Source organism: Serinus canaria, chromosome 4 (assembly GCF_022539315.1).
Source record: "Serinus canaria isolate serCan28SL12 chromosome 4, serCan2020, whole genome shotgun sequence".
In the NCBI taxonomy this organism is placed as follows: domain Eukaryota; kingdom Metazoa; phylum Chordata; class Aves; order Passeriformes; family Fringillidae; genus Serinus; species Serinus canaria.
In genome coordinates, this window is record NC_066317.1 from 26,603,474 (window position 1) to 26,629,171 (window position 25,698).

Consider the following 25,698-nt stretch of genomic DNA (forward strand, 5'->3'; position numbering starts at 1 on the left):
TCTAAATGCAATTCTAAATGCAGTTATCTTACCTTTGTCAAGTGATTCCAGAGAATAAAGTAGCTCCCAGCTCTCTCTTGCCAGTTTGAAACTCTCTAAGACTTCAATGGAGTTTGCAAGATCAGCCTTATTTACTGTAATATGGCGACTTCTTGCCTTCCCAGAAGGATCCTCATCATCTGAGCTCTGCTTAGAAGTCAGTATAAAACACAAAGATGAACTTCTTAATTTATACTTTCTTCAGAGGACTCTAAAGTCACAGAAGTTCCACTGAACACAAGAAAACAATTATGTATAGAGTGCCACAGCCCTAGTTTAAGTGGCTTTAAGTGATTTTTCATTTAGCTTGTTGTAAGGTTAGATCCATCTGGTTTGCTACCAAGAACTCAGTGGCACAGTGTGATGAGCACTATCCCAAACAAATTTATTGTTTACCAGCACTGAGCTTCAGCCAGATTATCTGTTGAAGTACATTCACACTTCACACTTTATGACTCAGTTTAAGCCTACAGTGGCATAATGCAAAGGAAATCCTTGTATTCTTTGTATAGCGGAGAAATTCTATAAAACAGTCATTTTCTACCCTTAAAGCAATAGATCTATTGACAGCTCCAATCATGAAAAGTCAATTACTTTGGAAGTTTACCTGTAGAACACCTGACTGCTATAGCTACTACCTGAATTACCTGACTGCTATAGCTACTTTTCTAAGTGCCTCTGCTGAACTCCTTTAAGTTAAAGCATTCACAGCAGAACATGTGTCTATAGCAATTGCTACAAAGATGGTTTCATTCTTGCTGGCTTTAGAAAAAAAAATGTTTGAAAATTGTGTTCATAAACAGCTAATTCAGGGTAGCTCTAAAAATATGTCTTTTACATCTATGTCAAAACCACTGTTGTTTAAATTCCAGTAGCAATGCCATTCTTGTTATGAATAAAAAAGTCTACAAAAGTTACCATTGTTTTTTCTCTTCCTTCAGCAAGTTTCCTTTTTTTGTGTATATGTTTGTTACGGTCAATATCTGTATCACCATAGATGTTGGGTACATCCTCGAGAAGAACCAGTGGAGTTTGGTTTGGAGCATTTGGACCTGGATTTAAAGATAAATTAATTCACAATTGTGTCACGGACATGTTTTATGAAAAATCCTTTCGTTAGGACTTTTTCTCCTGAGAAGCTGAGAGGCCTCAGAAACAAAATGTAAACAATAATTATCTGCTGCTGTGGAATGCAACAGGTGGATCTTTGACTGGTCTCATGTGGTTGTTTTTATTTAATGGCCAATCACAGTCCAGCTGTCTCGGACTCTCTGGTCAATCACAAGATTTTATTATCATTCCATTCCTTTTCTATTCCTTGCTAGCCTTCTGATTAAATCCTTTCTTCTATTCTTTTAGTATAGTTTTATTATATAATTTTACTTTAATATAGCATATAACATAAAATAATAAATCAGCCATCTGAAACATGGAGTCAAGATTCTCATCTGTTTTCTCATCCTGGGACCCCTGCAAACATTACCACATTTGGTGACCTCGAGTGAAAAAAAATTCCACAACAATTGCCCTAAACTGATCTGAAAGGTCTTATGGCTACAGAAAGCTGGTTTTTTTTGTTTTTTTTTTTTCTTCACAAGTAATGACTGTAATGCTACAGAAAACAATCTTGAATTAAGTCACTTAAATTGCTTAAACTATTCTGGTAAGGCTGTGGTTTCCTCAACACAGCCGTACAGTGAAGGTCAGAGTGCTTTTACCAGACAACACCAGAGTCTGATTGAGAGCTTCAGAGTATTTCTGAATCCCTTTCTTCTGGTGCAGTCACAAGATATACTCAGGCAGCAGGTGTTCCCTGATCAAGCATTATTTGCTTTAAATAAGTACAATTATTCAACAGATGAACTCTGAAGCACAAATGGCTCTGAAGTCAACAGCCACAAATATGGCAAAGCACAACAATAGTCTCAAAATATTTCTCATGAGAAACCAAACCAATATGCTGACAGGCACCAACCCCACATAGAAGTTTGTGTATTTTATGACAAGATTTCCCCAGTAGGATCACTCAGTGTCAGCTTTGTCCCCAACAATTTTAGTAAACAGAATTAAACCGTTAGTTGACTGCCAGAGCTCATCTTCACTCCCAAAAAATAGAAAAGCCTCATTTTGAAACAGAGAGAACAATTTCTACTGTCACAGAACATCCAGGAGGATCTGGTGCCAATTGTTTCACACCCAGTGCTTAAGTTTCATTAGACATAAAAATAGGAACAGTACTTCTTAATCTCAAACAACATTGATATGTGATCACTAGTGAGACAGCTTTCCTTCCAAAACCATTTTGTCCTTCTGCAGAATCAAGCTGCATATAGGTGTGCAAAGCTCAAAGAGAAATGTAAAGGGAAGAGGAATCCTTTTATCTGTTTTCTCTTTCTGAAATCTGTTTGCACTACTGTCTTACCTGACTTACTGTCAGGTAAGACAGTAGTGCAAACAAGTATTATCAGTTTGTGCATTTCTTCTATTTGCAGCAAGATATGAGGCTAAGGTCTCATAGGAACTGCAAAGAACTAATTTGAGAGTTTAGCAGATGATTCATTTTATCTCTTGACATAGAAAAAACTTCTATTAAGCTTTTCCCATCTACTCAAAAGTGATGTGTAAGGAGTTCACTACAATAGAAGCTCCTCTTAGAAGAAACAGCCAATTTGCTCTACCTAACAAATACAGGTCAAGAAATAAAACCACAACAACCAGGTCAATAAATATAACCACTGAAATTGAACCTACTGCACCTCTCCTGTAGCATAATGTATTCTACTATGTCAGAATCTCACATGTGAAAACTGAAAATAGAGCCAAGACATAACACAGAATATTCATAGCTGTCTCTCATGAATGCAAAGTACCACAACTGGGATGCTGGAAGAGTTTCACCATTAGAACCTCAAGAGCTGCCTAGTTTCAACACCTGAGAAGAAAAATATTGGGTTTTTCTTTTACACATACTGACTTAAATGACTGTTTTCTAGCAGAGAGTGTTATAAACCCCCAAAAGCATCAGCCCAAATAGCAACTCCTGCCAAGCCTGGAGGCAGCCTCAAAGTTATGAGAGGTGTGAATTGCCTCATTCATTTCTCAAGTCTCCAGCAAAGCAGATACAAATTATGTAAGAGAAAAGCATTGAAACGTTTTCTCTCAAGAGGCCTCTGGCAAATCCAAGCACAGAGAAGAGAGTCACAGATCTAATCCACACAGATGAGGAGACAGTGTTTTTCTCTACAACCATGCTTCCAAAATACGTAGGATTCTACATTTCTACAGTAAGCCCTCCAGAGAGAAGGAGGAAAAAGTCTAGTAACAGAAAGATATGAAAGGCACTGAATACCACTGGACTTCAATGCTAAAGCAGAAATAAATAAGAGATGTCTTGGAAATACATTCCTCATATCAGAAAATGACAGAGGGTACTAGAGAGCACCAAAGGAACTGCACTCTGTGACTTCAGTATGCATTCTTTTTCTGGTGGTTCAGTCAGAAAATGTGAGCTTTGAAATACTCAATTGTACAACTTAGAAAGGAACATTTTCCCTAGTTCTTTACTTTCTTTCTTCTTTAACTTGGAATCAAGCAGCTAAAATTTCATGCACACCTGAAGTATCCTCCTGCCCACCATAACCCTTCTTTCTTCTGGACAGAACAAAAAACTCATTAGTTAATTAGCTGTGTTTGTTAAAGTGACTATGTTCTTTGCATACCAGTTGCCATGTCATCTGTCCTCTGAGCTTAGCTATCTACTGACATTGTTCAACTGATCACCCAACACACTGTACAGTTATTTAAAACCCATCATTTGTATTGACTACTTCCTTACTCAAATGATCATTTGCTCCATACAGAAAAATGTGATGAAACTTATGATCACAACACAGAATTAAAACTGTCATTTTAACATGAATCAATAATTGTAGAATTAATAAGTACTAATTACCTATGGTGACAATTGTTATTGTTGCAAGGAATTTCCTATCACATAATTAAGAAATGAAATTTCCTCTTTGTGTTGCTGTTTATTTCAGTAAGTTGTAAAACAAAATGGAGCTTAAAACAACTTTCCTCAGCTTCTGGGCCACCCCTGAAAAGTCCAATCAATCCCAAACAAAGCAATCCAAGGTGCTCCAAGCAATCTAGTACATCCAAAATGCAGATGCAAGTGGGTAGGAAAATGCACAGGTAACACATATTTGTTAAACATTGAATTTACCAATTAATTACTAATTAGGAGTAATGTGCAAAACACACCTCAAAGATTATGCTTAAGCTATATAAAGAAAGACAAGCTGGAAGCTTGTGAATGTCAGGAAATCTTTTCCTATTCAGCTTTCAGTTGCCTAATTACAAATCTGTGTGCTCCCAATGCAAAGCTATCTTCACTTATTTCGACTGAAGAAAAGTAGGAAAATGTCAGCTTCAAAGAAACAAAATCAGAGGAGAAATGAAACGATCATGAAGATATGAATTAACCCTAGGGATGTTTCACATAACATCTGGTCTGTTACTTTTCTCCTTGCCAGACAATCAGCTGCTGCTGGCCAAGGTTGAAACCACAATGCTCAGCTAGACTGATCTTTGGTCTGATCCACTACACATCTGTTATGAACTACTGTTGGCAAGATTAATGGCTTGGGAGAATTATAACAAGTCATAACAACAAGTAAATGTTGTTTTGTGAGAGGACAGTTTCAAAAGACTAATGAGAAAATATCTTTATAATATTAGCAATGAAATCATGAAGGGCTCATTATAGAAGTTGAAACATTAGAAACTAACCTTGAAAGAGTGATGGCTGGATGTTGCTGACATACTGAAAAGCGTTTTTAAAGAAGACCAACATTGTGGAATACACTACTTGATTCTTGTATTTAATGTGGGCTTCACTATCAAAGTTACTGATGTATCTGCAGAGATCTTTCATTCGATGCAGAATGTCACCGTAACTCCTGAGGGGAAGAGAGATAACAAGAATTCAGGATGTTACACAGACTCTGCAACTAAAGAAAAGAATGCACAGTGAATATGAAAATCTCAATGTTTCTGCTGAGGATATCCCCCAGCATCAAGTCAGTGGAGGCTGGGAATACAAGCTAGTGAGATTTCACTAAAGACTTACCACGCTTCTCTTCACTGTGGCACATAGGGAAGGTTACCCCCACAGCACTACAGTGCTTATGCATGACTGTCATCATCAAAAGTTGATTTTAGAGACTAATTTGAAAGTGTTCTCTAGAGCCCCGTTTTTGCTTTACATTGTACAGTCTTGAAAGAAAAGCTGCTGAGAACTCACAGAAAATGTTCTCGTGTTAAAATGGTTCCTATAAAGAATCAAAAAGCCAAAATCTCCATGAGGGGAAATACCCAGAAAAATGGAGCTTTCTTACCTTCTTCCCTTATCCATCTGCCACTCACACCTCATTCCCACCACAGACAATATTTTAAACAGCCTCTCCCAAGGATCTGTAATCTGGGATGATTTCTCTGTGAGACCATCTATTACATATTTCTGAGAGCTGCGCTTGCTTGGAGACATAATATCAGAGGAATCTTGTGAACCTAGGGAAACCAGCACATTTCTCTCTTCATAAAGAAATCAAACAAACTGATTCACTTTCAAGAAGACATGTAAAAATTATGTTGGCACTTTCAGTGTAACTATTCTTTACGCAGAAGTCTAACAGGGAGCATCAGGCATTTCTGTCTCTTTGTACAAGAGAGCTGATAGGCCAGATAAGGACATCTTGGACATTCTGTCCCACCTGTCATATGTTGAAGCATCATGACTAAGTAGTTGAAGCACCATCTTGGTGTTTTGGAATCAAAGAACTAAATAGTACTATTAGTGGTATCCTTGTTTGTGGGATACATTAACATAAAAACAATGCATTTTTTATTTATGGACATCAGTGATACTAAGACATGTTCTAAGAAAGCTTGATTTTGTCAAAATATTCTTACCTTGATATTGACTTTCTGTCTGTGTAGATCTAGTCACATAATTAATATAAAATTCCGCTGCTTTATTCAGATATTTATATAACAAGCTGGCAGGAAGTCGTACATCAGGGTTGTTAATTATCAGAGGAAGAACATCACAAACTAAAATAGAAAACAAACAACATTCCTTTAGGTTTGTGGGGTTTTTTGTTCTATTTCTCCTAGGTAAGGTTTCTCCATCAGCAATGGGATGACCATACACCACAGAGAACCTCACATGAATGGCTCTAGGACCAACTTGTACCATATGGCCAGCCTGGATTAACATGGCCTGAGCCTCTTCTGACTAAAGCAGTTTTCTAATCACAGCATCATGAAAGAAGTTTACTTACCCCAGAACACTGCCATACTAAAAAGATGCACTGTAGAACAAGAACATTAATATTTTCTTACCAAATAATTTTCTAAAACAATTCACTGGAGATTCTTGGTCTTCAATACTTTCAGCATCTAATAACGTTTCTCCAAGGCCTACCTGTGAGAGCAGAGGTGACAATCAAACACTGGACCAGTGGTTTCAGAAACTTTTTGAACTGCAATTCAGTGGCGTTGAACAGTAATTCAGTAACAATTCTACGGCAACAGCATGTGCAAGTCTCCAAATATACAGTTAAACTATCCACACTTAATAGCAGGTGAAAAGCAATGTCAGAAGATAGGAAAACCAGACCAAGAGATAAACTGTGCATGAAAGTGTTTCAGTAATGACACACACAGACAAGTGAAAGTGATATAGGACTGATATTCTTTCATTTACAAAACAAACTATTGTTTGATTTGCTTCCATTTGTATTCTGCCCAATCCTTTCCTAGTGGTAAGCTCAAGATACAGCAGTCTGAACTATATGTCACAATTAAAAATAAATAAAAAAGACCCTTCATTAAGAAAAATACATTTCAGCAGAACCTCAAAAACTGAGTGCCAATATCCTTAATAATTACTGTGAGTTCCTCTTGCCTTCTCTTACCCCGTGCTGCACCACGGTCTCTGGGAAACGCCGCAGAAGTAGAAGGAGCATTTCTGCCCTTTCTAGCGTGTTAAAGCACTGCTCTGTTGCCTTCAGGAGCATTTCACACTGAACCCGACCAGGAAGGGTCTCAAATAATCCTTAAAAAAAAAAAAGAAAACATTAACGTGTTGTGTCTGAATTGTAAATATGACAAATATGACAAATAATTGTAAAGATGACAAAGCATAAAAGACCATCGGCATCATCTTGCTTTGCTGAACAAAAAGGGATCTCCTTATGCTTTTTCTGCTTTTAACACACATACCTGAAAAAAGTCAGTTTCTTTCAGAGAAGACCAAATAAATATTTATCTGTAATAGTGTTTATTTGGGTGCAAGGAACTTGAATTGACAAGTAAGACTAGTAAGTGGAATACTCAAAATCCTAGTACTTCAGTATCTGACATTTCAAGATGCTGTCTCAAAACTGTTCATTTATTCTTCTACTTACATTCTACAACTAATACTTTCATTACTAAAATGTAGGGTTTTTACAATTTAAACATCCAGTGAGACACTAAAAAGAAACTCACATATTCTCCCTGTATGTTTTATGTATTTGCTCTAAAAAATATACCCTATGAAAAATCAAATGTTTTCGTAACTGGAATATTCTTAGAGCTTTTGAAGTACATATTCAAACAGCAGATTATAGTTTCTCAGGTGTAAATCCTGCTTTCAAAACTGCCTGTAGTTGCCAGCAGTGAATGCCAAGCCCTTCTGAACACTGTTCATTTTTATATCCCTCACTACATCAACAAGAATTCCCTCCATTTTTACAACCACACACTGTTCTCTGCAATCTGTCTAACAATGATTTTTAAGTCCCATTCCACTTATTTCCTATTCAATTGCTCTTCTATGTGCTTCTTGTTCTGGCAGAGTAAGCCTACCCATATCAGAGACAAAGCAATGGGAATCAGCTTGTCATGTCCCTTTGTCTTCCTAAGCCTAACACACCAAATGAAGTCTGTATGACTGAATTGAGGGGAAAAAACAAACCCTGAAGTCCACAGGCAAAGTTAGAAAAACTGACATTTACTTGTCAAACTAGATAAATAATCAGAGGACTTATCTTTAGATTACTTCAGGATAGATTCCTTACCTCTTAAAAACTGTGTCTGCTTGTCCTGGGAATCATTCCTTAATGCTGATGTAATAACACTGATCTCCCTCCATACAGCAGGCTGGTCTGGAAAATTCACAAACCTGTAACAAAGTTTAAGGCAAGGAATGTACACTGAGCTCAAAATCTGTCTCAGAGACAAAACCTTCTCATAAAAGTACATGTTTGGGCAAAACAGAAAATAAAACCTTCATTTCTTAATTAATTAGACCTTTTGTGGTTAATTTATCCACAGACATTTTCAAAAACTCTAAGTTTATATTTTTGGAAATCCTGACATTTATCTCTCCACAGAAGGGCAGTGCAGCTGATTAAGGGTCTGGAGCACAAGTTCTGTGAGGAGTAGCTGAGGGAGCTGGGGTTGTCTAGCCTGGAGAAAAGGAGGCTCAACAGTGTCCTTATCGCTCTCTAAAAGTCCCTGAAAGGAGGCTGTAGCCAGGCGGGGTCAGTCTCTTCTCCCAGGCAACCAGTGATAGGACAAGAGGACATGGTCTTAAGATGCACCAGGGGACATTTAGGTTGGACATAAGGAGGAATTTCTTCACAGAAAGGGAAATTAGAACTGAAGTGGGCTGCCCAGGGAAGTGGTGGAGTCACCATCCCTGAGGTGTTTAAGGAAAGAGTGGATGTAGCACCTGGTGCCATAGTCTAGTAGACAAGGTGGTGCTTAGTCATAGTCTGGACTCATCTCAGAGCTCTTTCCCAAACCGATTCCATGGATGGAGCACCTGGGATAAAGGCAGAGTTCCAGCTCAGATTACTTACATGTCGTAGAGCAGCCTGCCTGCAGACGCTGTCCTTTCAGCATTCCTCTCAATAGTGTACATCTCATACTGCAGCATGCAAGAACAGAACATCAGCTTTCCCAAATACATTTATCAACCACATCAGTCCCTCCACTCTAAAAAACTGCCCTCGACTTGCCACAGCAGTCTGCCTAATAGAAAATAAAAGTACTGCAACATTTGCTGGAGAAATTAGAAGGTGCATTAGACTATTTAATCACACATTAATTTAGGCATAAAATTCTGCTTGACAATATACTTAATTATTAACACTAATAACCTTCTAGTATGTAAAGAAGTCAGAGAAGGACTCTTCATCAGGAAGTGCTAGGATAAGTAGTAATGGCTACAAACTGAGAGAGGGGAACTTTATATTATACATAATGACGAAATTCTCTAGTGTGAGAGTGGGGAGACACAGGAACAGGCTGCCCGGAGAAGCTGTGCTTGTCCCATCTCTGGAAGTGTGCAAGCCCAGGCTGGATGGAGGTTGAAGCAACCCAGTCTAGAGGGAGGTGGCCCTGCCCGTGGAAGTGGGGTTGGAGCAGATGATCTTTAAACCAACCCTTAACATTCCATGGCTCTGCGAATACGCCGGCTTAATTTTTACACAAACTGAAAACTTGGAATTCAAAGAGTCCTTTGACCAAGGTTGAACCCAGTCAAATGCAATGTAAAGCCCCCAAGGTGCCACCAAAGCCATAATGAGGAGAGATAATTTAATCAATAGCAGTAGTAGTGGTAGTAATAAAGGATTTTCTTTTGTTTTTTAACCCGAAGTCACGGCGGCACCAGCGGCCCAGCCCTTCCCAATCCCTATTGGCCGTGCTGCCTGTCAATCAAGCAGGGCAACACCGACCCCCGCGCGGGGGAGGGGCGCGGGGCCCCGCGACCGAGAGTGTGCGACAGTGGCGGCGCTCACTTGTATGTTGAAGTCGGCGGGGTAGAGGCTCCGCGCCGTGATGAGCCAGGCCTTGGCCGCCCACAGATCCCCCGGCACCAGCTCCCGGGCCCGCTTCACCAGGAACTCACAGTCCCCCTGCGCCGACATCTTGCACCGGCGCGGCCTGGCTCCGCCCCGAGCGCCGGGCGGCGCGCATGCGCCACGCGCTCCCCGAGCCGGGTTCGCCCGCACTTCCGCCCCAGCGCGGCACGGCGCGGGGAGCGCCCTCAGTGGCCGGCGTGTCAGGGCGGGCCCAGGATTGCTGCCTGCTGGGCCCGAGCGAGCCGAAGCATTGGTGTGAGCGGCAGCGAGCGCTGCCCTCCTTAAGCTGGTGTTGTTGCTGGTCAAAGCCCGCTCTGAAAGTCCAGGGCACTGCTGCCAGGGCTAGTGCTTGTCTAAAGTTCTTACGGTCCATTGCTAAAGTCACCGCAGGCAAACGCAAAGGAAAAGCACAACCTTTCACCACAGATGTGCATCCGCCGTTCAGAAGCTTGGAACAGAGTCTTGCTTCTTATAATTAGATTTTAATGTTAGGACGCTTGATTACAAGCATAACTTCTTAGGAATTCTCAGTTTCTTCTCACTTTCTTTGCTCCTTTCAAGTAGGCTCTTCCTTTCTGATGTTGTAACAGACCTTACAGACTTTGCACTTGGGGACTGATTAAACCCATAAATTGCACATCTAAGAACTAAGGCAAGAATCCTTTCAGCAAATAGTTTTAAGAGTCTTGTAACCTCTCTTGCAGGTAAAAGGCAAGGTCCTTGCTTTCCTGCTGAGGTGGCTGTGGCTATTCACACAGAGACTGTGGCCATTTGTCACCACAGAGAGGTGACAAAGGCACAGCAGAAAGTCAGTCCCTCATAAAACACGTGCCTCCTCTTCTGCTCTTGTTATCCAACTACAAACAGTGCCTGCTGCAGGATGGCACAGGTTCCTAAAAAAGGCTTCACAGCCCTGCAATCTGCTGCAAGTGCAGCAATGTTAGTCACTGGCCAGTGTGTAGGTCTACCCAGAACTCTTCCCCATGTGCCTGTGCAGATGTATACAGCCAAATTTGATTGAATAATAATAATAAATCGATAGTTTTGCATTGTGGGACTGAATATGGTAATAAAGTTGTGTAATCTGTCTCTTTGGAAACTGCCCATGGACTAGTTGGGGTTCCCCCAATGCCGCTTGTGAAGCCAGAATCAGGATGCTGCAGGAGTGAAATGGGTGGGCAGGGGATTACTAAAAGTCATTTCTGAAAATTAATGGATGTGTGAGGAGTGGCCTGAAAAATTGCTGGTGCAGAATCACCCCTAAGATATCAGCTAGGCAGGGAGATAGCAGTTTTTGAACCAGTTTCACAAGGTGTCCTGAAAGCAAGGTGTTGCTGTATTCAATTCACTAGGCATGGGGGGATGCTTCCAATAAATTAGAAACACCATTTTATCTTTTCTTTTTTTCTTTGTATGTGTGCCTGTGTGTACTCTGGACACTGCATTTTTAAAAATTTTCTTTTAAAACTGTAAATACTCTGTTTAGTTTTTTTGTTTTGTTTTGTTTTTTTCAAATGAAGTACTGCTGTCTCCTGTGGAGGTATGTTGAATCCTTGCTTCTGCATTCCTAATGCTCCACGTGCTCCAGTGCACCCAGCCCTTCCAGGCAAGGAGAAGTTGAGAGTCCACTTTTGTGTGGTACAAACAGCATAACTTCACAGAAGAGAAGAAGTCTGAAGGGCACATAGACAAAGGTGGTTGGGGCTTGGAAGAGTTTAAACCTAAGAAAAGACGTACATTAAGGCTGCCTGACCCCTGGACTTCGGAGGAAAAACTGTTTGCTCTGTGATCCTCACATAGATACAAGACAGGCAGCAGGATCAGACTTACAGGGGATTGGGGCAAGTGATTCCACTGAGCAAGCAGGAAACACCACTGATATTTCATTTGTGGATGGGAGGAAAAGGAGCACTGTGGTTCTTCAGAATATGGGCACTGTGTCTGCAACAGGTGACTTTGGACTAGTATTTTGAAGGTACTAGGAATATAAACTTGGTTTTTAGCCAGGCCGACAGTTTAAAGGCGCTGCTGTTCTAAACTTGAACTATTGGTGTGCCAATGGCACAATGCTCCTCTCCCATTCCAGGAGCCAAGCATGAAGGTGGTGGTGGTGGGGTTGGGCTACGCCTGTCAGGGTCTGAAGCTTCCTCTCCGCTTACAGTGGCATTCCTGAGTTCTTGCCCAGATTGTGCTGTTTGGATTTCCACAGCACAGGAACATGCTGAATCTCAACATTTTAGCTAGACAATTGGAAGTGCACTCAGCCTCCTTCCTGCAGGAATACAGGACTCAGCTGAAATACCTACATGAGCCTTGTTTTTCAGGAAGAGGCCTTGTGACCTTCTATAGCAGGAAAGAGGCAGCACTGACCTCAAGGCAGTGGCGAAGGATGATTTTTCCCTGGGAAGATTGTCCCATTTCTTGAGGAGGGCCTGTGAGTAACAGAGATAATTCAGGCAGTGTAGCTGATGCAGCACAGGGACAGATACATGATGTCTGCAAAGACCATATTCAAGACCTTTGTGGTAGTGCTTCAAATTCCTACTGCACCACAAAAACAAGTCTTCATGAGCCAGGAGAGTGTTTGAAAGGTGTTAGGTTGGCACTTGGCAGCAGCAAAGGGCTCTAAATGTCATTCTCCACCTTCCACATTTCTGGATCAGTATAATCCCAGCAGATAGCATTTGTTCTGTGTTGGATTTCCTGGCTTGCTGCCGTGGGCTGCTGTCACTTACAGAGGACTGGAGTATTTACAACCAGCCCTAAGGGTGTGTAGGTTGGGTTTTAGGTACAGGATAAATTGGTCTATGATGTGGCAATGCAAAGGTGGGGATAACTGCTGTGCTGAGTGGTGGGGCTTGAATTGATAGCCCCTCCTTAGGCCTGGGATGCAGGAGTTGATGTCTGGCATAGGTAACAAGGAAGCTAAAGCTTTGCATAAAACTGAAAAGATTTGAAAGGGGTCACCTTCTTAACATCTTCTGAGTGAGGCCTTGGAGAAGACAGTCTGTGTTGAGCTAGCAGTGTGGTGGAGTCTACATAAAAACTAGGGATCATGCAAAAGGTTTTGTTGTTTTGTAGATTGTTTTGTCAATTCTGCATCCTTTGCTTTGTGCAGAGGAATTTCTACAGCTACAGCTGACATGAGTTGTCTGGGCTTTCAGAATTCTCAGTGTCTTCTCTGTCTCTTGCGGCTGAAGGACACTAAATTGAGATTGGATGACTGGGTGATAGGTAAGAAGGGAAGGAAAAAAAAAGAAGATTGGGAACCCAGGAGTGGAGCAGCAAGGAGTGTGTGGGAACCAATACAGCCCTCTCCATTAAGTGATATCCATTAATGACCTCATAAATGGCAATATCATTACTAATGCTTATGTTTTATGTCTCAGCAGATCTGGTAGCTTCTCCCAAAGTGACATAATGGAGGTCTTTGACTCTGAAACTGCAGTTGACAGTTGAATCCAAATTATGGCTTCAAAACACTGAAGTTGGCCACAGTCCACTTAATTTCTGTAATAGCCTTAGGCAGCTTTTAATAATTGACCTCATTTTCACAGAATCAAAATAGTTTAGGTTGAAAGGGACATCAGGACATCATCTGCTCCAGGCACCTGCTCAACATGCAAATTAATCTACTTTTATTATACTGAGATAAACAAAAAATCAATTTCAAGAGAAGAACAAATATTACCAGCTTCCTTCAGCTTGCAGTTTGACACTGATGAGTGGAGGGAAGTCTGGATTTATAGGGGGAAACATTTAGGTAATCTTATGAGCAGGTATTATTATTGTAAGATGTGTTAAAATACCTGCCTAGCTTTTAGATCTGGAGAACTGAACCAGATTGTAATTATCTTCCACACAGCACAGACAGAATTATTAATCACTCTACTCTTGTGTGGCCAAAACTACACCCATATGAGTCCAGTGACACTACAGCTGGGGCTTTGGACACAGTGAGTTGTCTGGTGTTGTGAGAACACAATGGTGTTGTGAGAACACAATAAAGCAGTACACAGCTTGGTGCACAAATAGGACCTTGCATTAAATTTACAGGGCTAAAAGCTTAGGAAATGCTGTATTTCACTTCTAAGTTGAAGGTACTTTTTGCAGAAACTTAGTCTGTCATTTATGGAAACACTTTTTAGGAGAGAAATTCATTTTCACCTGGAAGGATTTCAAGAGAAGCTGTTAAACCAGTAATTTTTCCATATAAAAGTTCACAAAGTAGAGAAAGAACATAAATAGAGAGAATTTAACTCCTGCATATACTTTGTTTCCTTCTGCTGCCTTCCCACATATTCAGGCTCATTATGTCCCTGTGGCAGCTTCGAAAGATATATAAATAGAAGAGAAATTCTAAATTAACCAGCTGCATATGTTTGTCCCCGCTTTTAATTCTACAGTCACATTGAAAAGTGCATTCCACAGTTTGTATTTTCCCTTTTCTATTCCTGTTCCTTACCAATGCCATTCTTCCTTGCAAGTTCTTTCTGCGCACATGTTGCAGGCATTCATCGCCTTGTCATTTTGGAGTGGCACTCATCTCTAAAAATGTTGCTGTCTGCAACCTCTTTTTGGGAAAGCCATCATGGGTTCCCTTTGTAGGCAGTGAAGCCCAGAAGGCAGCTCAGCAGACCAGATGCAGGTTGGAGTAGGTTGACCTGTGCTCTGAATGCCTTTGCTTATGTCTCCATGGCTTGTAAAAGGAATGCAGGGTGCTGTCCTCACCTGCAGAGGTCTGTGTGGCAGTTTCCTGTATGTGGTGATGAGCGTGGCTTTACTAATGTTTAACCTGGTTGCTTGGTATCCTTATTCTGTTCACCTTATGTACACAGGTTCAGCCGCTAAAGATGTCCTCAGTGATGGAGCCGTCATTCCCAGGAGGGACGGTTCACTCATCCCACGTAGCTGCAGTCTCTGGTGGCTCTCCGAGCTCTCTGCACTACACACAAAGCTAGGCAGCAGCATGGGACTACTGATTTCCTTTAGTCGGAGAGCACTGCTGGGGCTGCAATGTCCCAATGGAACTGCATTAGAGGTTTCCTCTCTAAGTACTGTGCCTTTCAGGATTGCTTTCCAACAGCACACTGAATGGTGTAAGTGGGGAAGGGAGTTTCAGCAAGCAGTCAGTCATCAATAGCATCCTGCTCTTAAGCCAAGGTAGTGATGGCTAGTTTGAGTGTGCCTGCATTTTCCCCAAGTGCATGCAGGTCTGCTCCCTGAATGCAGGTATGTGTACGTGTGCAATAGCCCTCATCATGTGCAGCCAAGCCAGCAGAACAGTATGTTTATAGAAACTGTCCTTAAGAGCGATTGCCTCTTGAAGGAGTAGAGCCCATATAAGAGGAGTGGGACTGTCTCCAGCCAGCCCTGGGAGACGATGCTGAGAGCATATTGAAAAGCTGTCTTCAGCAAAAGCTTGCCAGTTTAACAACTCTGTTCACTGTTCCTATTGCACAGTGGGCTCTTTGACGCAACAGAAAGAGCTGCCTTTTTTTTTTTTTTTTTTTTTTTTTTTTTGCTTCCTCTTAAATCCGCCTGGCCAATTTAAAGCTTGTGGATATTTCTTCCCCCTCGGGGAAAGCTTATGCGAGGATTTTCTTTTTCAACAGTTCATTCCGTGAAACCATTTTTTTTCTCCTTGTTTGCTGTTAGAAAATGTTGGAGCTGAACATAAGGCTTTCATTGCAGGTCAGTGACTGAACTCTTGACCAAAGCATTTAACATTAGAGTGTTGCTTTGGTAAGCACTGTCATTTGGGAGGAAAAAGCAAGTTAATAAGGTTGTATCGTATGAGCCCATGTGTGCTTACTGCTGGAATAGGAATCTTTTTTTATCTCCAGTGTCTGAGTTCTGTGTGGATGAATTTACAGTCTTCCTTTTGAAGACAAATGTACTGAATTAATATTTTAGTGAGAATTGAGGTAATATCACTGCTAACTCTATATTATCTAATTCCTGAATGTCTCTACTCCTTTAAAACTCAATAAATCATACTGTGAATTTAAAATATATAAACTTCTTGTCTTTTTATTTTGCAAGGATTGTCTTTTTGAGTTTTAATTTTTTATTTCTTTTCTTCACACTTTACTGGAAAGTGTGTTATTCCTTGGCACATACTGTCTGAAGGAAAGATAATTATTTGCTATTTTGTATTTCTCCTTAGATTGCTATCAAGGGAACTAAGAAAGGATGTAGGCATATTGTTAATGCCTCTCTTCAAGCTGTATTTGAGGTAAGGCAATTTTTTATCCTTATCTCTGAAATTAGACTAGGAAGTAAATGCAGTATTTATTTTCTTTATAGTTGCTAAGATTATCCTGTTGCTATTTGTTTTTCTTATTGATAAAATGTGTTTATCCTTGTCACAAAACTGTCCCTTCTCTATGTGAGACTTAAAATCCTGTGGTTTTATTTCAACGATATCTACTACATATCTGCATGTTCCTATTAGCTTGTGTTCTCTGGATGAATGAAAAATCTTTTTTTGTAATTGCTTTGGTTTTGTCCTCTATGCTTATCACACTGTGTGGGAGTGAGTGGATTTCTTGACCTGGGTGGGCAGTTCTTATGCAAACTTTGTAAAACTGAGTTTCAAATTGTTTCCACTGTGAATCACTTTCCTTGTAAAAGAATTACTTTTATGGTAATGTTTAACTTGAGTAAAATTGTTTTCAAACATATGCAATGTACTTTTTGTGTATTCTTTTTTAAGAGGAGTCCAAATAAAATAGATATTCATATCAAGCTGTTTACTTCCTTGTCTACTTAATGTTGCTTCTTACAGGAAGTATGTAGCTTTAAAAGGTTGAATCATTATTTATGAGCATCAGAATAGCTGAAAGGTGTCACTGCAACATTACCCAATGCAACTGCATTGAAAATGGATTTGTGTGAGAAAACACTATTGGTGAGTTATGATTAGTGCATGGGGAATTAGAAAATACTACTTGTTCATTTTTTTTCTCGAGCAATTTAAGAGCTTGCCATTTAAGGGATGTTAATTTTTCTTTTCTGTATCAAGGTTGCAGTTTTTATAGTTCAAGATTTTTGCTCATGCTTTCTATAGTTTTCTCATTATTTAAATCAATCCATATGAATATTTGGGGCATCTCTTACAAGGGGAGTCTGCATCTTTTAAGGCAGACATGCTGTACTGCATGTCCAGAAAAACTTTTGATTTAGCAAAATGTTTTAAATCTATCTTGTTTGACTCCTCACATCTCTGAAGCTGTTTGCTATTTGAATTCCACTTAATATTAGCTCCATTCAGAAGTGTCCTTAAACAGTTTGTCAAGAGTTTTTTTTTTTTTTTTACTTAGGATGGGGTAAGGAATGATAGAGGGCAGAGTTACAAAGTTACAGTAAGCTATTTTTAATTTTATAGAACAAAAATATTTACCACTGTAAGCACTTACAATACTCAAATGAACAAATTAATTCTAAGGTGTTTTAAAATCCATTGAGGCTTAACTTTCTTGCATTAACATTAACCAAATCTTATTATTTTCTGTCATCTTATTTTTTGGAGTTAGAAATCCATATCCTGTCACAGTGCAAATACCCACTTTATGTCTGCAATCTGTTTTCTCTGTCAAAAAAAAAGATCTCCTTTATTCCCTATTCTTAAAATTATCTCAAGTTGAATGTTCCTTAAAAAACTTAAAATTAAGCAGTATAATAAATGAATGCAGTCTTTATAGAACATGTTTTCTGAACCTTTTTCTAAAAAAAATAGGTAGGATCTCTGATTCACCATCCCTGGCAGAGGGTGTATTGGGCTGCCTCCCTTCCCTTCTGATCTCTGGTTTGTGAGGTAGCCAGTACTGCTTTTCAAATCTTATTAGACTCCCACCACGATGTGTTGAGATTTCTATGGACATTACTTTGTCAGAAAACATGAATGGGGAAGGAGGATAAGTGATGTGGGTGGCTTGGTGTGTTCTTTGGGATCTTTGGAGTTGATGCAATATCTACTGGATTCCATCCTTCTTGCTTCCCAAGAGTTAATGGAAGGTGTTCATTTTTTTCCATGATGTTTGTGGTGTCACCTTTCTACCTGGTCAACGTAGCAGAGCTCATGGCTTTCTGTATTTCTCCTTTCATGCCCCAAATTGGGTTCCTGTTACCTGGTTAACTGGGTGCTTGTTTTCTTACCCTTGTGGCCTGGTCTGTGTCTTGCCAAGGAAAGGCTCCTTAGTCTAAACCATGTACAAGTCAAGACAGGTTAAGCAGAAATGCACTGTGAACTTTTGTTTGTAACAGTTAAAATCAGCCATGCACTTAGAAACACTTATGAAAGATATAGACAAAAAAAGGGCAAAAATGCTGAATCTTTTTACACCTAGCTTCTATTTTGTTTCACTCTGTCCTGCTGACTTGATCCTCTTCTGACAAAATTTTTTTGTTGGCATGTAGCTTACCTTTCACAGTAGGTCACACCTACTGGAGAAAGCCTGCTCACAAGCCTCCATCATTTAGTTGCCCTCTGGTGAGAGAAAGCTCTGTCACACGGAGTCTTTGTCCACACCAGCATACCTCAGGTCATGTTCTGATTCTTGAAGAAACTCTCATTTTTTATTCAGTTGCACTACAAAAGTTTTCAGTCAGTGCAGTGTTAATCTTTCATCCCCAACTGTTTGTGTCTACCCAGATAAGATATCATCATTGTCCTTAATGGTTTCCTTGTTAGACACTCTATTAGATATCTTTATTAGTGTAGGTGTGACGTTCTTATACTTGACTGGTTAGTCAAAGTAGGAGTAAATGTCTTCACATCCCTTTGGGACTTAGTTTTCAGGAAAAATGTCTTCATGGTGAGCTGTATTCTCTACAATGAGTAAATTAACACATTCAATGTTGTGCAGAGCTCTGTCTTTCTTCTGGCATGGAGACAGTTGATTGTCAGAAGATAGCAGAGAGCTGTGTGTTTTTTTGGTTTTGTTAAGATACCTCAGTTTTAGAGTAGTTACAGTTCTGGATTCTGTTTTCAGGTTCATCTTCAGCAGGTTTATGTGTTTTAGGCTAAACTGTACTATGCTAGCCCAGTTCCATGCCAATGGGAATGTTCTTAAGAGTACATTAGCATTGAACATTGTTTAAGGATCACCTAGTTCCACCCCCCCTGCCATAGGCAAGTACACCTTCCACTCGATCAGGTTGCATTGCCTTGATAACAGAGAAATGTTACTCAGTCACTTGGACATGAGCATCATTCTCCTAAAGTAACAGAACAGTGATAGAAACCCTACTGAAGTTAAATCCTCAGAACTGTTTTTTTCCTTTTTCCTCTCCATTGTATGTCTGACAGTGGTTTGGCAATTTACTGGCAAGAAGACATGGAACAATATGCACTCCAGCAACCTTGGAACAGTATGCAGATACCCCTGGGAATTGTTTCTACTGGAAATGGTTGGGCAGCAAGAGGTTTCTGGCTTGCTACTTCTTAAAAGAATTTTTTTTTATAGCTGAGGCTATAAATAGCTGACAGTTCTTAAATTGAATAATCCCAGCTTCCTTTCCAGGGTAAGAAACTGGATCAAGATTTTCAAAGCCAAAAGTCAGCAGCCCAATATATCTATTAATCATCCGCTTATAATGTTACTCAGATTTTGAGGCAATTCTCTTATTGTTCCCGTTTTACGTATGGTGAGAAGACTCAGACGGAATCTTGCTGGTGGGCCAGGGGCAGAACCAAAACCTGGACTTATATATCCTGCATTTAGAGTCAGAGTTTTTCCTACTAGGTTATGGTTTATTGTATAGCCATATTTAGAAATTAGAATCACTTAGTTTTCAAACCAGTTGAGTGACATGTAACTCCACCTGGTTTACTAAGAGATCATTTCTTTTGAAAGTTGGCTTAATTACAGGCCAAAATGTTCAAACCACAGGAGTGTTTGAATACTCAAAGGTCTCCCAGGCACATGCACCAAGGCAGAGAGCTTCAGAGAGTTTCATGTTACCCAGACCAGTACTGATGGTCAGTGGTTTGTGTTGCACTCACATCTTTTTCTGAGATGTGAATGGTGAAAGGTAAGGAGATGTTATGTCACCTGTGCTGCCATTCCTGCTACCAACGTGGTACTTCAACTACATTTGGAAAGGCAGAACATTTCAGTCTTAAAAGTTTGATTTTAATACTTGTACAATTTTAAGTTTTTTCCAGCATTTTCCCCTATGAATTGATTTAATAGAAGGTAGTTATGAAAGTCCTGGCCATGATCATAACAGAGTTAGACAGAGCTACATGTGCCAGGGATCAGTGGTAATCACTCGGTGAACCAAGTGGCTTCCAGTTTTGAAGGGTGCATATTTATTTTTTAGCTTTGGTAGCCAGTCACCCAATCCCTGATGGGACAATTGGATTTCAACTTGCCCAGACCAGAGTATGTCTATATTTGGGTTCTTTTCATTCATGTATCCTGCAACTGATATTTTCATTAACATTTACAATGACCACGTACGTACCGTCTTTCTTCACAGAGGGAAACTTTGAGTTGTATTGATTTTGAAAGGAGGAGTTTTACATCAAATAGTCTTTCCCATGTGTGCTTTTAATGTGGAGACAGTATTTTAGAAAAGCATTCCTCTTCAGTTAGAATATTCTGAAAATAGAGGTAACAGTTTTGAAACACCCTTTGTACAGGAAACTTTATATTCTTTTATTTGTGAGAAGCTGCAGCCTTTAGATTTCAGGGAAGATATTTTAAATAAACTTGGGGAAATCTTGTAAAAAGCTATTAGCAAAATACGCAGTGGTGTACATAGTGAATCATGTTACCTGCACTGCTTTTTTCTCATCATACTGCTATTAAGTAAAAAACTGTCTGTAGGGAATATATAACACATCATAATGTTACCTCTAATCCTAGCAAATTTAAACAGAAATATTTTAGATTAATGAACTTACTGTGAAAGTAGGGGTTGCTAGCTTAAAAATTGATACAGAGATTTGCTTGAGCCACAGGGATAGAAAACATGCCACTGGCCTTTCAATTTACAGGATACTGTAAGGTGATTTTATGAGATAAAAGTCAATGGTGAAGTTTTCTGGTGCTTAATTGAACTATGTATATAAATTTATGAATTAATAAGCTACTCCAAAAATACAGCAGCTTTCTCTGAAAATTGTTCAGGAAATGAAAAGCACTTATGTAATGTTAAAGGAATGAAAGGAAAATTTCTTAGCATTAGAGAAAGGAAAATAAAGCTTCACTCCAAAATCCTTAGGAACTAACTACGCTAAGAAACTAGATCTTCACAAATGTAAGGTACCTGCAAAACTGTTTTGAGAGCACATTTCAGAAAATGAGATATAAAAAATATAAAAATATTGTTATGAATTGGTGGCCCTAGTTTTCAGATGCGGACAAAAAAGGTTAGAATTTAATGGGCATGGATGTTTGCATTTGTCCAGTGTGGTTTTGACTTCATTTTTCTTTCTTGTTTTTGGATCTGCCTTTTGCTATGACAGCCAGGGAGAAGGAGCTGAAGAAGGCTGCTGTTACACACCTTGTTTGCCAGCAATTCCAGGGAGTGGCAGGAGAGACAGAGCTATATGAGGCGCCTGCATGTGCTGTGTACTCCAGCTGCAGGAGTATGTGGGAAGCAGAGCACTTCAATTTCACCAAAGCACCTCTTATACTGGAGTGCTGGTTCTTCCTGGTTAGCACAGGTGGGCAAGTGAGTCATATCCAAGGAAAGCTTTTTTTAGAGATTTTACAGATGTATGTGACAGAATTTTTCCAGTAAATTCAGGCCCATAATTTTCTTACTTTTTTTCAATCCATTCATCTGCTTGAGTTGGTGAAAACGGGCTCATCTGCTGGTGAAGCTTTTTGGTTTTCCTAGGGTACTTATCCATTTCTCATACTCTGATTAGGATCTTTTGGGCTATTAACTACTACTAAGGTCAAAGCTTCAGAGCCCAAGTAGAAAAACTTGTCTGGCAGCTACTTAGTAATCTTGTAAACCTATTAAACATCAAGAGCAAGATAGACACAAAGGTGTGGATTAGAATTATGAATTAGGATTTAAAATAAAATCTCAATTTTTCCTCTTTCCTAGGAGAAAGGAGCTTGTAAAATGCGTTTGAAAAGGCTTTGTATCTCAGTTGGTACCCTCTGGCATTTTACTGAAGTAATTTTCATTTGTTTTCTAACCTTCATCACTGATATCAAGGATTTTTCACTTGTTTAACATTACACTATGATTTCACTTTCAGGCGACTCCAGCATGGCCTTTATGTGGGTCACATATTCCTCATCCTCCTCTATATTGGTCTAGGATTTCTAATTATTTCCATATTCATGGAGCTCAGTCACTACACAGCCAATTGAAACAGGCAGGCTGCTCAATGTCTTTTCCACTCCAGGAGTAATTTAATCAGGGAGTGACTGCATTATTTTTTCAGAGAGCTGAACTCTATGTGCCAGGTGATCTGCAGCAGAGAAGAGCATCATTATTAAAAGGCTTAGACATTCCATGCCATTTGTGCTTCTGCGACTTGTGGTGCAGCTAACGGTACCGTCCTGATGTTTTTTCTCATATGCATGATTCAAATGTAGTCAGTTAGAGGAGGTAGAACAGAGGATGGATGAATCAAGGGACTGTATTTATGCTGCATGAGACTGAGTTTAAAGATGTTGCATCCTGTGAGATCCTTCATTGCTGCTGTATTTGTTTTACAGAAGTGCTGGTACTCACAGAGCAGATTAAGTGTATTTCTTTAGTTCCTTTTGAAGTTCCATCCTAGAGTTAAAAAATCTTACATAGAATTTTGATATTGGTACATTACCACATAAATATTTCAACTTTCATAAAGCGGCAAAGAAGAGATTTGGCTTTGGGGGAAAAGTCATCAGGGAGTCCTTGCATCCATTCTAATCTTTATCTGGGCTGATTAATGTGCTCAAACATTAATAGAGAATAGGTAAGCCTTGGCTGTCACAGGTACCTTAGATCCATGAGGATTTCCTTCCACTGAGAAGAGCCAAATGGATGTCCCTTGCTATCAAAGGGAGTCCAAGGGAAGGGTAAGCTCTTTTCCAGAGTTACCAAGGAAAGAGAGAAGGTGTGGGTGAGGCAGATCACAGAGTGCTGGTGTCATAAATAGCTGTGCTGTGTCAATTTCTTGCTGCTGGGGACTGTTATTTAGATGAACATCAGGTACAGGTGACAACTACATTTTTCTTTGGAGTCCTTGGGCTGGATTACAAGCTTATGGGTGTGATTTCATGATGGAAGAATGGCACAGGTGAAGTGAGCATTACTTTGGGAGTGCCACTGCAAAACTGTCCTGAGGACCCCTTTCAACCCGGTATTCTATGTTTATATGATTGCTCAGTAAAACTTTTCTGCTGTTTCTTTTAGGAGCTGTGTTTTCACTTTTATATTGTATTACAAAAAAATGGAAATTGAAAAAAATCTATGGATTCAAATAATGAGAGTCAAATTGTGCCCACAGCTCCTCTCAGCTGAGTATACATGATCATTAAGGTGATTGGTGATAAAATCATCTGACTCTTAAAAGTCACAGAGTCAGTTAGATTCTGTTTACTGATACTTGAACCTTTACAGTGGCATGTTAAAAGCTTTCATGTTGGTTTAGACTTCTTTAGTTTCTTGTTTCTTCACTGCACCTGCCATGGGCATCTCCAGTCTGGGCACATTTTCCCCCTCCTACTTAAAGTAAATAGACATTTTCCAATTAATATCTATGATAACAGACCTGTGAAGAGGGAAAAACTCCCACCTTCTAGAGGTGATATTCTGATCTAGAGGTGAATTCTGATCTTTCACCTTGAGATTTTTGGAGAAGTATTCAGCGTCTTAATAATGCTAGGGTTGAATCTGGATTGTCCAGTTCCAGATGCATTTCAGTTCAATATCTTGTTAAGCTTCCTTGCATGATAGTCAGTGAAGAGAAGAAGCCATAGCAAGTTATTTAATCTTAAGTACATATCCACTTCTATTTATTTTCATCATCTTATCTAAATGCATAGTACAGTGGGCATCATCATTATTGTCTTTGCTACAGCTGAAAATATCAAGAAGAAGACAGGGAAATTACTTGCACAGGATCATCTTACCTTCAGACTTGGCTTGCATGTGCTGCAGTTCAGTCTCCTATAGCATAGTGATATATCTATATATATATATATATATACATATATCTGTCACCTAGGAATTGATCAGGACTATCTTCCAGATGAGTTTCCAGACTCTTTTGCCTTTGGAAAGATATTGGAACCTGCATGTGGTGACCTAGAAAGTGCAGTAGTATTTTGGAAAGTTCTGATGTGCTGCACACTGGTCACCTCAATGCACTGAGAACTTTTGCTCTTTCTTACAGTGTTCTTTTGTTTTTACTCCATGGGCTTTCTTCAAGAGAGGGCTTATTTCCCTATGTGAAGGCTGTAGTGTGCTTTTGCCTGCTGAATGATACGACTTCTGGGCTGTTGATAATCAGCTTATGGTACACACTTCCTACTAAACTTTTGGTCTTTCTCATCAGACTGATGTGTATGGTCAGTAGCAGTTCAAGGCAAACATTTCAGATCTCTTAGGACTGAAACAACAAAGCCAAGCCAAAAAAGCGTTACCAGCACTTTTAAATTGCACAGGGCAATTTCCATTCAGCTATATCTATTTTCTGGCTAAATATTTGTTTTCATTGGATATTACATCTTTTTCTTAATTTTGATCTCTTTTAAATTTTTTATTCTATTTCATCTTGCTGGTGTTCCAGAATAAAATGAATTCACTTGCATTCCTCAAGGTTGTATCAAGGTAGAGGAGAAGAATTTCTAAATTGCATTGTTGTTTTTCAGATCAGAAAGCAACTATGGCATGAAAACTTATCAGTAGAGAAGATCTGTTGCAATTCACAGAGGAAAAAACAGCTGATGTCTTCGTGTTGTGATACCTCTGTAAAAATGAAGGCCTGAGAGCTTATGTAGAATCAAATCTGCATTTGATTCTACATAAGCTGCAGCTAGAATTGGATTTTTGACAGTCTCCCAAGCTAAAACTGACATGGAGGTGCCTTTGTTTTCACAAGTTCCAAAATAGCTGTTTTAAAATTAATCCAGAGAAGGCTGAGGTGATACAGGAGGTAACACAGAAATAAAAAGCTTATGTCTTGCCCAGTGTATTATTCATCAAGCCTAGGATACCAAACTGGGCTGCAGTATCAGCACTCTGATATATTGACACTTATTGTCAGTACTGCACTTCTGTGTTCTCATCTATTGAGTAATCCTATTTAATGCCCAGAAATGTCAATTAATACTGAAATCTGGTAGGTCCCAGTAATTTAATTTTGACTCCCGCTGAGACAAGGCAGTGATTGTATGTTGTTATAACATCTCTGCCTTTTTGGTGCTTCATACTTTGGGTCCTCATACCTGTCTCCAGAACACAGTCTCTTATGGTGAATATCTGCTTTGGTCCAGGTTTTCACGAAGTGGACAGCCTCCCTCTTAGGCTGGCCTAAATTGTAATGTACTTACCATAGTAATTTTCATCTTTCCTCAGGTATGTGCAGTCCTGGCAGCCTGGACTTGATGTCTCTTTCCAGGGTTCATTTGATTTCTCCTATTTTTTCCTCTGTCTTGATGTCTGATTAGTTTGATACAGTTCACCTAACTGCATTGTGCTGCTAACTGCATTATCTCTGAGTAATCCAAGACATGCAGACCAACATTTGGTTTTCAGTGGAATACTAACTGGGAAA

At 39.6% G+C, this 25,698-nt stretch overlaps 2 protein-coding genes across 7 annotated transcripts in view; one reads left to right on the forward strand and one right to left on the reverse strand.

Moving 5' to 3' along the window:
• Positions 1-10,065, reverse strand: part of INTS10 (integrator complex subunit 10) — a 23,499-nt gene extending 13,434 nt beyond the window's left edge. For 3 of the 5 annotated variants that reach the window (XR_007777500.1, XM_018926772.3, XM_018926770.3), the window contains exons 1-10: positions 9,894-10,065; positions 8,952-9,019; positions 8,166-8,269; positions 7,020-7,159; positions 6,445-6,526; positions 6,013-6,153; positions 5,439-5,610; positions 4,831-5,000; positions 958-1,091; positions 33-189 (exon numbers count right to left, since the gene is read on the reverse strand). Coding sequence is in view for 4 of the 5 variants with exons in the window: in XM_018926772.3 (XP_018782317.1) it covers positions 33-189; positions 958-1,091; positions 4,831-5,000; positions 5,439-5,610; positions 6,013-6,153; positions 6,445-6,526; positions 7,020-7,159; positions 8,166-8,269; positions 8,952-9,019; positions 9,894-10,022 (1,297 nt within the window). In the remaining variant the exon portion in view is untranslated. The remainder of the gene's footprint in view (positions 1-32; positions 190-957; positions 1,092-4,830; positions 5,001-5,438; positions 5,611-6,012; positions 6,154-6,444; positions 6,527-7,019; positions 7,160-8,165; positions 8,270-8,951; positions 9,020-9,893) is intronic. The other 2 variants (XM_018926771.3, XM_009101241.4) reach the window with 2 other exon arrangements.
• A 5,441-nt stretch (positions 10,066-15,506) lies between these two features.
• Positions 15,507-25,698, forward strand: part of CSGALNACT1 (chondroitin sulfate N-acetylgalactosaminyltransferase 1) — a 41,665-nt gene continuing 31,473 nt past the window's right edge. The window contains exons 1-2 of one of the 2 annotated variants that reach the window (XM_009101240.4): positions 15,507-15,650; positions 16,126-16,194. The gene's annotated coding sequence lies outside the window, so the exon portion shown is untranslated. Of the gene's footprint in view, positions 15,651-16,125; positions 16,195-16,797; positions 16,870-25,698 lie in introns of those variants that run through there. The other variant, XM_030239269.2, reaches the window with a different exon arrangement.